Below are 14,620 nucleotides of genomic sequence, written 5' to 3'. Positions count from 1 at the left end.
ATGTAAATTAATACAACTTCTCTGAAGGGCAATCTGACAATACTTACCAAAATTTTCAACTGACAACCCATTGACTCAGCAATTTCAATTCCAGGAATTTAACTTACAAATGTACAGAACAAGTTTATAAAGATGTATAGAAACAGTTGTTGCAGCATTTTTTGAAATAACAAAAACTGAAAACAAGCTAAATGTCCAGCATTACAACATATATGTTAATATACGCATAAAACTTTCCTGAAAAATATACAAGAAACTGCTATCGATGCATACCACTGAGGAGTGAGACTAGGTGGGTAATAGAAAAAAATTCAATCTTTCATCATACATCCTTTTGTCAATTTATATTTATTTTTACCATTTGCATGCTTTTATAATTTTTAACATATTTTTAAAACCTTCCTCGGAATACATACCAGTTCAAAATGAACTTTTTCTCTGGTTATGGGATAAGGGATGATACCAAGAGTAGGGAATAAATGGGTCTTGAACATAATCCTTATTTTTAATATACAAGAAAAAAAATGAAAGTCTAACAAAATGTTAATAATTGCCAAATCTGGGTTTATTTGACATATCACCCTTTTCACTTTTTTATAACTTTTTATATCTTTCAAAATTAAAAGTATAATTAAGAGAAAAATAACCATCAAAAAATCTTTCCTTAATCCCACATCCCTCTCCAGCTCGTGCCAATTCTCTCTCCTCCCATTCAAAGACAAACTTCTTAAACGTACTGTCTGTAATAGCTTTCTCTAACTCCTGAACTCCCATTCACCTGTCAATGCAGTTGATTTCCACAACAGACCTCACCACACCTACACAGGTACTACTCTCCCTAAGGTCACCTCTATGCTGTCAAAACCAAGGAACATCGTTAGTTCATGTCTTTTGCGATCCCCTCTCAGCAGCACACAGCTGAAACTGTTACGTGATTAACCACTCTTTCCTTCCTGAAACACTCTCCTTTTGGCTGCTATGAAACTATACTAACCTGGTCTTCTCCTACCACGTTGGCCTCCCTTTTCAAGCTCATTAGCCATATCTTGCACCCTCTACCCAATTTTTTAATGTTGGAGTTCCTCAGGGCCTGATCCTTGGGCCTCTTCTCTACTTGTTCTCCTCAGGTAGTCTCATTCATTCCCAAGACTTCAATTAAAATCAACAATATGATGACTTCCAAATTCACAGTTTCATCCCAGACCTATATTTTGAGCTCAAGATCAGTGTCTCCAATGGACTACTTAGTATATCTTCCTCACAAGCACTCCAACTCAACATGTTCAAAACCAGACTCAGATTCTTACAAGTTGTTCAATTTAAGGCAGTATATTCAAAATAATTATGTAGATATTTATTTATTATAGTAGAAACATGTTCACCATAGGTTAAGTAGAAAAAAAAGATTATGAAGCATTATATATAATTTGTTCCCATTACTGCAAGACAAAAAAATACACACACACACACGCACACGCACACGCACACACACACACAGAAAGAGAGAAAGAAATGCTTAGAAAAAGACCTGGTAGGATATACTCCAGAATGTTAAGCAATAATCTCTGGATGGTAGGATTACAAGTGATTTTTATTTTCTTCAGCTTCTTCGTGTGTGTATTGTGTGTGTGTGTGTGTGTTTATTTTCCATATTCTCTAAAATGGCTGCTTTTCACTTTTATGATCAGATTTTCTTAGTTTTTTTTTTTTCCTCTCCTGATAGGATGCAATATGAAGTTCAGAGCATCAGTTATTAAGTTTTCTTGCTAAAATTGTGTAACTTGAATCTAGAAAAGCTTTTAGATGTAACTTCTAGTTTGTAGGAAAGGAACAGAAGAACATATTATAAAATACCGCACAGAAATAATCAAATTAAAAAGGGAGGAAATTTTATAAGTCAAATGGTCTAGCCTAATCAAAAAGCAACTGTTGTAGAAATAAAATAGTGAAAGATCTGTTCTGCATTAAAGGTGACATCATAGCAAAATGCAAAGCATGAACCATCATTGGCTCTTGGTTATAAACAACCCCATAAAAGACTTTTGGGGGACAACTGGGGAAATGGATAGAGTATTAGATGACATTGGGGCATTATTATTAATTTTCTTCAGGGAGATAATGCTATTGTGGTTCTTTAATAGAATGTAGAGAATATCCTTGTTTCTAGAAATGCATGCTTAAGTATTCAGGGGTGAAGTATCACAACATCTGATCAAGAAAGCTAACGTGGGGGCTTCCCTGGTGGCACAGTGGTTGGGAGTCCGCCTGCCGATGCAGGGGACGCGGGTTCGTGCCCCGGTACGGGAGGATCCCACATGCCGCGGAGCGGCTGGGCCCGTGAGCCATGGCCGCTGAGCCTGCGCGTCTAGAGCCTTTTCTCCGCAATGGGAGAGGCCACGACAGTGAGATGCCCGCGTACCGCAAAAAAAAAAAGAAAGCTAATGTGGGTGCGTGCGCCCTCGGGCCACTGCGCCCGGGCCCTAACTCGCTCCCCGTCCTCCCTGCTCCCCAGGCCAGTCGGCCGCAGCCATGGCGCCCAGCCGTAATGATATGATCCTGAAGCCCCACTTCCACAAGAACTGGCAGCGGCGCGTGGCCACGTGGTTCAACCAGCCGGCGCGCAAGATCCGCAGGAAGACCTCAGCCCCCAAGAAAGGAGACAGCTCTGATGCAAAGCTCAACTTGGCCACCCAGCTGACCGGACCAGTCATGCCCATATGGAACATCTACAAGAAGGAGAAGGCCAGAGTTATCACAGAGGAGGAGAAGAACTTCAAGGCCTTCGCCAGTCTCTGCATGGCCCGCGCCAATGCCCGGCACTTTGGCATCTGGGCAAAAAGGGCCAAGGAAGCTGCAGAACAGGATGTTGAAAAGAAAAAATAAAGTGCTGTTGGCAACTTGTTATTAAAAAAAAAAAAAGAAAGCTAACATGACAAAATGTTTACAACAGTTGAATCTAAGTAATGGGTACAGAAGTGTTCATTATATTATTCTTTTGGGAAAAAATTATTTCTTATAACACTGTAAGGTTCCAAATGGCAAGGATTATATCATCTTAATTTTGTACCCCCAGCACCTCAAACACAGCCTGGTCCTATAAATGTTTGTTGAGAGAATGAATAAATAAAAAGAAGCACATATTTTGAGAAGCTGGGCTTTAGGCCTGGTAGAAGTGGTGATTCTCTACACATTGCCACCATCTTCTGAAATAATTAATGGATGTAAAACTTCTTATGCACTGCATGGCACATACTAGGCACTCAGTAAATGTTAGTTCCCTTCCTTGCTCCCATTCCTTTATTTCTGATACTTATTTATTTTTTTTTTGGCCACACCACGCGGCTTGCAGGATCTTAGTTCCCTGACCAGGGATCAAACCCGTGCCCCCTACAGTGGAAGTGCAGAGTCCTAACCACTGGAGCACCAGGGAATTTCCTGTTTCTGATACTCTTCAGTCAAAAAACAGATGTCATTACTATCCAATGGCTGCTTTGAAATGTGTCACATAATAGACAAAGCAAAATTGGCAAATAATAGGGTTGAAACAGATTGAAATTCATTGAGTTGACCAAATTGAATGAACATTCATTTTGGATAAAATACTGGAAGAAAAGCCTTAGCCTGGTAGATAATGGACATGAAAGACAGGTCTGAAATAGTAGCAATAATAATAATAACTTTTTTTTTAATATTTATTTGGTTGTGTTGGGTCTTAGTTGTGGCATGTGGGATCACTTTTTAGTTGTGGCATGTGGGATCTAGTTCCCTGACCAGGGATCAAACGTGGGCCCGCTGCATTGGGAGTGTGGAGTCTTAGCTGCTGGACCGTCAGGGAAGTCCCAATACTAACTTTTTTTGAGCACTTTATATGTTTTATCTCACTGAATCTTCAAATAATTCACTGTAGTTTGTACTATAATTCTCATTTTTTAAAGTGAGGAAACCAAGCTATGGAGAGGTACTTAAAAGTCACAGAATAGTATGTGGTAGAGTTGGAATCCAAACTTACTACAGAACTCTTGCTCTTAAACCACTACTTTATGTTCTTGCCCTTTGTCCTGTTCCACGTGAGGGGTAGGATTTGGTCCCAGGCACTCTTCTCAAAGATATGTTAGGCATCTTTTTAGACAAAATTATTAGAGTGTTAGAGGGTCACTTAAAGCAGGAAGACTACATCAGGAAATAACTGTTTACCTGCAGAACAGATGGGATTCTCTCCTGAAGTTCTGAACCTAAAAAGAGGAAGAAAGTATGTTGAATACAATTAGATACCCACATCTATTTGCAAAGCTACCAAAACTTGTATGCTCCTCATTAAGGATATATCAATGCTACATATTTCCTTATTTCCTCCTTCTCTTCTTTCCATAAACATTATTAAGTACTTACTATGGGTCAATCTGTTAGGTCCTGAGGATGCAAAAGTAAGTAAAATGTCTCTATCTACGGTCTAGCTGGGAGAGAGATATGTAAACAGATGCGAGCCACAATACAGCGCTGATCCAGAACAAAATCATGTACAAGATTTGGTGGAATACAAAGGAAAGCATGCTCATGAGGGGTGAAACTATTTGAAATGAGGTTTTAAAAATTAAGAACTATTCTCGATTATTTAGCCCAACAGGAAAAGCATTCTAGGCAGAGGTATGAAAGTAGTATATCTGGGGAACAGCAAGCAGGTGGATGTGAGTGGCACTTAAGCAGCAGGGAAGGGGGCAGGGTAAAAGAGGTAATCAGGGGTCAGGTTATGAAAACCTCAAACACTGTGCTAAGGAGTTTTGTCTGTACTTTGTGTGGGCAGTGGGAAGCTCCTGGCAGTTTAATCACAAAAGTGATTTGATCAAGTTTAAGTTTTAGAAAGTTAACCCTGGCAATAGGTGAGCAATGAATAGGAAGACATGAAACTGAGGGAAGAGGACCAGTGAAGTCGTTCTTGCAATAGCCTTGCATTATTCGAACATATTTCAAAAGCAAGGCTGACAGGATTTATTTAAGAATTAGATGTAGAGTGAGAGAAACAACAGTGTCAAGGATGATTCCAAGGATTTTGTCCTGAGCAACTAGATGAATGGAGTTGTCATTTACTGAGAATGGGGAAGGAGTAAGTTTGCAGGGGAGTTAATGCTTGAGATGCTTAGTAAACATGTAAGTGGAGATGATGAAAGAAGAATGCTGTGTGAACCACCTAGTGGAATGCAAATATTAACTATATTTTTACTGTTATTAATATCCTTACCTCAAGAGGGAAAAGGCTTGCTTAAAAATGGTGTCATTCCTCAGACACAGCGCCTACAGCAAAATAGCCATGTTAGAACAATTGTAAGCATTTACAGATCTCCAAGTACCTCTTCACAAAGAGGCTAGAAACCCACAGTACACAAAACAAAATGGAACCAAAGTCTCTTGTCTAGCAAAGAAACTGCCCTACAGTTAATACCAAACATGCAGGCAAACCAAGGCCATCTTCTTTCCTATTCTACCCACTAGAGAAAATGCTCGAAAAACAGAAGCCCAACCCCCCCGTACTACTTGGATTGCTTTTTTTTCACCCTATTTCCCCTTTCTAATTTGATTTATATTTTCTTTTTTTTAATACTTATTTATTTATTCATTTTCTTGGCTGCGTCAAGTCTTAGTTACAACATGTGGGATCTTTCGTTGCAGCATGCGGACTTCTCTCTAGTTGTGGTATGCAGGTTTTCTCTCTCTAGTTGTGGCACACAGGCTCCAGGGTGCATGGGCTCTGTAGTTTGTGGCACATGAGCTCAGTAGTTGTGGCGCATGGGCTTAGTTGCCCCACAGCACGTGGGATCTTAGTTCCCTGACAAGAGATTGAACCTGCGTCCCCTACATTGGAAGGTGGATTCTTTACCACTGGACAACAGGGAAGTCCCTAATTTATATTTTCTAATATCAATCAACAACTATTATGTATGTGTCAAGCACAGTCGCCATGCAAGGGACTTTCTGAACTCTTCCCTAATTCTCAAAACACTGCAAGGCAATTTTACAGGTGAGGCAACTGAGGCCCATAGAATTTATATTCCAAGAAATTATAGCTAATAAGTGGCTAAGAGGACTGTTTTACTCCAAAGACTATGCCTCTATTACACCACACTCTCTTAATAATAATAATAATAATGATAATAATAATATAGCAACATGAACAAAACAATAATAATGAGAGAAGGCAGTTGCAGTGGCAGCTTCCCCCACTCTTCACAATCTTACCCCCAACAACCCAGTTATTTTAATCTCACTCTGCCCTGGTGGCACCCACTCAAAAGGTCACTGCTATAGGTTTACTAAGAGAGTGCTTAACATAGAGGAGTTCTTTTTATAAAGTAACTAGATAATAAATAATAAATGCCCTTAAGGTCCCATAACACAAAGAGAAAATCCTGTCCACTATGAGGAACAATTTCAGTTCCTTCAACATTTATGTCTTAAAAGCCTATTATGTGTAAAAGCCTTCAGAAACAAAGGAAAGTCTGAGAAACTGTCATAGACAAGAGGAGCCTAAGCAGACATGATGACTAAATGTAATATAATATACTGGATGGGATCCTACCTAGACCAGAAAAAGGACACTGGATTTTAAAAAATGAAAGAAATATGAATAAAGTATGGACTTAATAATAATATGTCAATATCAGTTCATTAATTATGAAAAATGTACCATACTAATGTAAGATAATAACAGGGAAAACTGGGTATGAAGTATATGGGAATTCTTTGTACTATCTTTGCAACTTTTCTGTAATTCTAAAACTGTTCTAAATTTTATTTTTTTAAAGCCTATTATGGGGACTTCCCTGGTGGTCCAGTGGGTAGGACTCTGCACTCCCAGTGCAGGGGGCCTGGGTTCGATCCCTGGCTCGGGAACTAGATCCTGCACGCATGCCGCATCTAAGAGTTCACATGGCGCAACTAAGAGTCCACATAACACAACTAGGAAGGCTGCATGCCACAACTAAGAAGCCTGCATGCCACAACTAAGAGCCCGCATGCTGCAACTAAGACCCGGCGCAGCCAAAATAAGTAAATAAATAAATAAATATTTTTTTAAATTAAGAAAAAAAAGCCTGGACTTCCCTGGTGGTGCAGTGGTTAAGAATCCGCCTGCCAATGCACGGGACACGGGTTCGATCCCAGGTCCAGGAAGATCCCACAGGAGCAACTAAGCCCGTGCACCACAACTACCGAGCCTGCGCTCTACAGTCTGCGAGCTACAACCACTAAGCCCGCACACCACAACTACTGAAGCCCGCGTGCTCTAGAGCCCATGCGCTGCAACTACTGAGCCCATGTGATTAGAGCCTGTGCTCCACAACAAGAGAAGTCACCACAACGAGAAGCATGCGCACTGCAACGAAGAGTAGCCCCCGCTCGCCGCAACTAGAGAAAGCCCACGCGCAGCAACGAAAACCCAACGATGCCAAAAATAAATAAAGTTTTAAGAAATAAAAATAAATTTTTTAAAAAGCCTATTATGTGTCAACTACTGTGATGAATATGAAAGGGACTGTAAAAACAAAATATAACAACATGAATGAACTTGGAAACATTATGCTAAATAAAAGAAGCCAGTCACAAACGGCCAATATTGTATGACTCCATTTATATGAAATAGCCAGAATAGGAAAATCTATAGAGAAAGAAAGACTAGTGGTTGCCTAGGGCTGGGGGGGTCTGGGGAGCTGGGGATGACAACTCAGGGATATGGGTTTTTTTTCTGGGGTGATGAAAATGTTCTAAAATTGATTGTAGTGATGGTTGCACAACTCTATAGATATTAAAAGCCATTGAATTGTATACTTTAAATGGACAAATTGTATGGTATATGACTTATATCTCAATAAAGCTGTTTAAAAAATGTAAGCACAACCCCTGTCTTATAGGAATTTGAATGGCTGAAGATATGAATACACATTTGTATTAAACAGCTAAGCAATACCACAGTATTATATGATTAAGTCAAAATAGGTGGCACAAACAACAAGCACCTCTGGCAGGGAATCCAGGTGTTGATGGCCAGAAGTTCTTAGCTTTTGGGGTGTTACAGATCAGATATTGCTGATAATCTGCCCCAAATCATGAAACTTCTCCCCAGACAAATAAATATAGACACAAATATACAAAAGTTTGCATACTTAGCACAGGGAACTATATTCTTATAATAACATATAATGGAAAAGAATATGAAAAAGAATCTATATATATGTGTATATATACATATATATATAACTGAATCACTTTGCTGTACACCTGAAACACTGTAAATCAACTCTACTTCAATTTTTTAAAATGTAGCAGGTGGGGACTTCCCTGGTGGTCCAGTGGTTAAGACTCCACGCTCCCAATGCAAGGGGCACGGGTTCGATCCCTGGTCAGGGAACTAAGATCCCGCATGCCGCATGGCGTGGCCCAAAAAAAAAAAAAAAAAAAATGTAGTATGTAGAATCAAATAAATTAAGTAAGTAAGGGGGGAAAAAAAGTTTGCATACTACTTCAAGAGATTCACTGAAACTCTTAACATCACCCATAGGCCACTATGCTAAACCAAGAGATCCTCAAGGGCAAGAGTCATATCATCTTCCTGTTGTTTTAGTAAATAAATAAATGATTAGGAAGAAGTGAATGAGTGACAATCATTGCTACCATTTATTACCACCCACATCTATTTTGCTGAGCACCCACCATGTGTCTAAATCATAATTCCATTACAGGATAAATATTATTATCCCATTTTACAGTTGGGGAAACTGAGATTAAGTAATTTACCCAAAGTCAAACAGCTACTATCAGAACTAGCATAGGATCTTAGGTTTCTCTGACTCCAAAGCCTATAATTTTTCCACTATTCTACACCCTCTCTCCCATAAATGAATGTGTTAGTGTTTAGGAATTTAGGGGGGAAAATGATCAAATTTAGGAAAAGTGTCCCAGAGAATGTGAGGTCATGAAGATTGGGAAGGATATGAATAACAGAAGGAAGGACAAAGTATGCAGACAATCCTAAAAATGACAATTAAATCAGATACTAAAAGACTTTGTAAACATGTGTACAATATGCTTAACCTTTTCTTGACCAGCATAAAAGACAAAGCAGGCAACTGGGAGCCCCAGGACACAGGAGCTCTGGCTGGCTCTGCCCCCACTGGTCACCATACTAGTGATTAGCTAGTAATTTTCCCCTCTCTGGACTTAGAACAGATGACTCTAACATCCCTCCAGGTGCAAGATCTATCAACCACGACAAACAGAATAGAAATCAGAGTGAACAGAATGTATTCTTAAATGGGTCACTTCATACAGAAGAGGTATTGGATGGGAAGAAAGATCTAGATGAGACTGATTTTTCCTCACTTTAATTGTTCAGATTTCTGAGTCTCCACAATAGCTATGGATTTAATTATCTAAAAGCCAAACCTTTTTAAGGGTTGACAACTGTCTGGAAGACATTCAAACTGTGGTGTGAACTCTCCCTTTCAGCTCTGGGAAATGTGCTTCCTCTCCCCTGCAATGCTCGGCATCATTTATCAGGACAAAAGTAATCTATTTTGGGACTGTATCCACAAATACTCTCTCCCCGCAGTCAGCAAATGAAGAGCAGCTCCAGCTCCGGACCAAATGGAAGAGAAGGCCAGTGACTCTACTGAATGAATGAATGAGGACAGAGCTGTTGCAGTGGGTTGCAAAAATACTTGTCCCATGAGCTCGGGAGTCAGGAACCAGAAAAGGACTACACAGCTACTTAAGAACTGAAGTCACGGGGCAAAATCTATGGTGTGTGAGTAACTTCAGACAACAGAGCCCTGGGGTGGATGGTGACAGAAGTGGGTAAGGGGCCCATGAGGCAAGCAACTGTCTTATGAATATTAACAGAATATATTTGTATATCAGCAAATATTATTTAAAATAGCATTGTTACTATCACTTATTGAGTACATCCTTTGTGCTAAGCACTTTGCTCAATCTTTACACCAATCCTCTAATAGAGGCATTGAAATAATTGCCTCTATTTATAGAGGAAAAAACAGAGGCTTAGGTAAATTGCCTAAAGTTATAGGTTTGGTAAGAGGTGCCAAGAATTCAAACCAGATCTGACTCTAAAACCCATGTTTTCCATTCTGCCATACTACCTCTCAAAAGAACAATACCAATTTAATAGCAGCGAAATTCATATAATAATGATAATAATAATAGCCTAAATAATCCTACCATTTGTTGAGAACCTGCTTTATGCCAAATATTATTGGCATTAACCCTCACAACCATTCTGTGAAGTAGATATTTCTACCCCCATTTTACTGTAAGGAAACCAAAGCTCAGAAATGTTAATTAATATGTCTGATGCACACAGCTAATAAGTGGTATTCAAGCTGACCTTTTCCTAAGTTCTTTCGAAATTGATTGCTTGTAATTTTTTCTTTGGCCATTCTCTTCTGAATGTGTTTAATATGGTGACTATCAAAGCCTGTCTTTGCACTGAGTCTTTACGGCAGTTAGGAACACAGGTTATAGATTCACACAGACCTGGGTTTGAATATCAGCTCCTCCACGTTACTAGCTGTATGATCTTTCGCAAGTCACTTAAGAAATACTTGGGGCTTCCCTGGTGGCGCAGAGGTTGAGAGTCCGCCGGCCAATGCAGGGGACACAGGTTCGTGTCCCGGTCCGGGAAGATCCCACATGCCGCGGAGCGGCTGGGCCCATGAGCCATGGCTGCTGAGCCTGCGCGTCCGGAGCCTGCGCTCCGCAACGGGAGAGGCCACAACAGTGAGAGGCCCGCGTACCGCAAAAAAAAAAAAAAAAGAAAAAAGAAAAGAAATACTTGGCCTCACATGCTATATCATTTCATTTATATGAAATGACCAGAACAGACAAATCCATAGAGACATAAAGTAGATGAGTCGTTACCAGGGGGTGGGCAGAGGCGGGAATTGAGGAGTAAATGCTTATGGGTACAACGTTTCTTTTTAGAATGATGAAAATGTTCTGGAATTAGTGATGATGGCTGAACAACTTTATGAATATACTAAAAACCACTAAATTATCCACTTTAAAAGGGTAAATATCATGGTACATGAATTATATCTCGATTTTAAAAAGAAAGAAAGAGAGAGAGATTGAGAGGAAGGGAGGAAGAAAGGAATATCTGGCCTCACACCATATTGCTGGATGGCACTTCTAGGCCACAGCTGAGCTCTGTTAAGCCCAATTCCCTACCTTCCTCCAGGACTAAAATGTTTCAAAACAACTGTGGTCACTGAAATGAAAGCCCAATCCCCTACCATCTCCCCAACATCCCCATACTTCTCCTCACACTCTCCCTTGATACAAGCTCCCTTGCTTCTCTCCCTTCCAATTTCCTCTGGGCCCTCTGGAACTCCAAACGTGTTCTCATTTCAGGGCCTTCGCACATGCTCTCCCAGTCTAAATTCTATTATTCTTTAAGTCTTAGTCATGTAACATCACCAAGAAAACTTTCTTGACTGCTCAGACTTATTTGAATTCTGCTGTTATACACACCATATAGCACACAGAATCTTTTTTTTGAGGCATTTATCACAATTAGTTAAGTAATTATACTTTTTTATTGAAGTATAGTTGATTTACAATATTGTGCTAGTTTCAGGTATACAGCAAAAGGTAGTTATATGTTTAATTAGTCTATTTTGCTGGAAATATAAGCTCCTTGAAGACAGGAACTACTACATCCCAGCATCTAGCATACTCTCTGGCACATAGCAAGTGCACAATAAATATTTGCTGATCAAATTAGTAAATCTCTCCAAACCTCACTTCCTTATCTCTAAACAGGTTATAAAGCAACTCATATAATAAGAACCTGCTGTATAAAAAAATAAGTTAAATAAAAAAAACTCATAGAGTTGTTGATACTATTAAATTAGATATTATATGAAAAGGACTTAGCAAGTGCAAGGCACATTGTTAACGGTCAAATTGGGAGCAGTGACAATAACTGTGGTGATTGTTCAGTTCCTCATTTATTAAACAATATGTACTTTAGTATGTGACAAGTGCTGAAGATAAAACCATGAACAAAATAGAGAAATGTCCCTGTCCTCCAGAACTTACAGTCTAGTAGCGACCAGGAAATAGCCAACTTCTTAACCATTTTGCTCGGCTTTTGGACTCCCTGCCCTGCTAGGCCCTCTGAAATTTCTGTCCTCCTGTTTCATATCTTCTTATGTCCTCCTAATTCATGTCTGTTGATTTGTCATTTTTTTCAATCCTCACTGCTATTTGTTCATATGAACTCTGCTCCACGTTAGCCTTCAGTGTTTCATTTGAAAACATCTTACTATGTGATCAGTCCCCAAGGTTGCTCCCTCTGGACTGGTAAGGCTAGCATATCTTTTGTGATCACCACCACTCCCCTAATCATATCCTTGTGGTTCAAGGGTATGGTAATCCCCGAAAAGAATGGTAATCTGAGGGTGAGTGACATCCAGACCTGAGCTTGACACTCCAACACCATCCATTTTCTCTGCAAAGTAACTCAGCAGGTGAGTCACTACCAATTTCCTGTGCATGTTGACTTCCACAGGCACCATCCTTCCATCTTGATCAAACAATGTTTTCTGAAGTCTGATGACTATCAGCATTAGTGTCTTAATTGGATCAATGCTGCTTTACTACTTCTGTTAACCTAAAGAGGTATGTGATCCACCCAGTTTTATTCCAGTAAAGCTGAGCTTCTCACTCATCTAAAATTTGAGATGATTTCTTAGGGTCCCAGGCACTGAGCTAAGAGTTTGAAGTTCTAGTCCCAGCTCTACTGTGTACTTACCACATAATGTCAACATTTTTTCATTCACTTATTCATTCAATATTTATCAGGTCAAGTACACTGTAGGCTGCATATATACAGACATGAAGAAAATACAGTTGCCTACCCTCAATCTTTCTTTTTTCTTTAATTTTTTATTTTATTTTAATTTATTTATTTTTGGTTGCATTGGGTCTTCGTTGCTGCATGCAGGCTTTCTCTAGTTGCGGCGAGTGGGGGCTACTTTTTGTTGTGGTGCGTGGGTTTCTCATTGCGGTGGCTTCTCTTGTTGCAGAGCATGGGCTCTAGGAGCACAGGCTTCAGTAGTTGTGGCATGTGGGCTCAGTAGTTGTGGCTCGCAGGCTCTAGAGCGCAGGCTCAGTAGTTGCGGCGCACAGGCTTAGTTGCTCCACGGCATGTGGGATCTTCCCGGAGCAGGGCTCGAACCCGTGTCCCCTGGATTGGCAGGCGGATTCTAACTACTGGGCCACCAGGGAAGTCCCTACCCTCAATCTTGCTAATGAGGAAAGTAGATGTGCAAATTATTTATTACACTGAAATGAGATCAGTATAATGGGCTGCACAGGTCACAAAGAAGGGAAGGACTGACAACTGGGAAGGTCAAGGAAGGTTTTCATTCCTCATTTCACAGATGAGAGAAACCAAGATTATTATCAAATTAGGGAGATGCAAAATACTCAGAAGAGGAAAGGCAGTGGGGTTTTAGGAGGGGTAGAAAATCTAGGCTCCAGTTCAGCACTACCACAAAAGAGACTGTTGACCTATAAGCAAGGCATTCGTTCATTCAGGCATTTGGTAAAGAATTTGAGAACCTATTATGTACCAGACACTGCACCAGTAGCTTCCACCTCCTTATCTGTTGTGTCTGCCAGGATTATCTCATATCATGAAGCTCAAATAAAATTATGGAAATGAAAGCAGTTTATTAACTATAGAATAATATCAATATTCCTATTTGTATAGTCCTTCACACTTAGAAAATACTCTTACATTATCTTCTATAATCTTTACAACGATTCCATATGATGGGCACCATTATCAGCATTTACAGATAAGAAACTGAAGCACAGCGAGGTCAAATAACCTGCCTAAGGTCACACAGCTAGCAAGAGATAGAACACAGGTCTGATGCAAATCCCATGTGTTTTCCTTATAAATGTAAAGCATTAACTAACACTTCCAGACAGGCTGAGACAAGGATGGTCACAGGACTGCATATGATTAGATGCCAAAAGATAATACCAGCTAAGAGTTCAAAAAATAAACAAGCACTTTGGCTGGAATGGTCTGAAAGCTTTTAAGGAAAAGATGAGACCTGAGCTGGGCCTTGAACCATGGAGCATTTGGATAGGTGGTGAAAAAGGTGAGGGCATTCCAAGTGAGAAAGCTCCACAAGATCAAAGATTAGGAATTCAGTATTTGGTAAATAAAGAAGAGACTACCTGGCCAAAGCAATAGGGCAGAACGGAAGAGTGAAGTCAGTAACAAAGGAGTCTGGAAGGGAACAGTGGCATCAGACCCAGACGGGCCCTATATGCCCTTGTATCTTTAGGTGATAGCCTATGACAGATTTCCATGGGCTCTTCAGGAGTATAGAATGGCCAAAAACAGTATTCCCTGAACAATGATCCCTCCCTTTCAGCATTCCTCAGAATCAAGGCTCTTAGAGCAGGAGCATGGAGCCACCAATCTGACCATCTTTAACAGTTAAATTTTAAAACTTTGATTTTTTTCTATTATCTTTTCACCAGATGTAGTTAAATTCTCACAATTTGGCTAAAGTGAACAACAGAGAGTTAC

The 14,620-nt window shown here is 39.9% G+C and overlaps 2 protein-coding genes across 2 annotated transcripts in view; one reads left to right on the top strand and one right to left on the bottom strand.

Moving 5' to 3' along the window:
• Positions 1-14,620, bottom strand: part of MRPL48 (mitochondrial ribosomal protein L48) — a 62,714-nt gene that overhangs the window by 34,137 nt on the left and 13,957 nt on the right. Inside the window, exons 3-4 of the mRNA XM_060160860.1 lie at positions 5,237-5,289; positions 4,195-4,232 (exon numbers count right to left, since the gene is read on the bottom strand). Coding sequence (XP_060016843.1) covers positions 4,195-4,232; positions 5,237-5,289 — 91 coding nt within the window. The remainder of the gene's footprint in view (positions 1-4,194; positions 4,233-5,236; positions 5,290-14,620) is intronic.
• LOC132525303 (large ribosomal subunit protein eL13-like) lies at positions 2,530-2,899 on the top strand. The gene has a single exon (XM_060157841.1). It carries the CDS (start codon positions 2,530-2,532, stop codon positions 2,881-2,883), a length of 354 nt encoding a protein of 117 aa, XP_060013824.1. The 3' UTR covers positions 2,884-2,899.

The sequence above is a fragment of the Lagenorhynchus albirostris genome, chromosome 9, assembly GCF_949774975.1.
Source record: "Lagenorhynchus albirostris chromosome 9, mLagAlb1.1, whole genome shotgun sequence".
In the NCBI taxonomy this organism is placed as follows: Eukaryota; Metazoa; Chordata; class Mammalia; order Artiodactyla; family Delphinidae; genus Lagenorhynchus; species Lagenorhynchus albirostris.
This window is presented reverse-complemented; position numbering and strand designations above follow the sequence as displayed.

Excerpts from the sequence above, each read along its gene's own strand:
- LOC132525303 (XM_060157841.1), top strand. The coding sequence starts at position 2,530 with ATGGCGCCCAGCCGTAATGATATGATCCTGAAGCCCCACTTCCACAAG.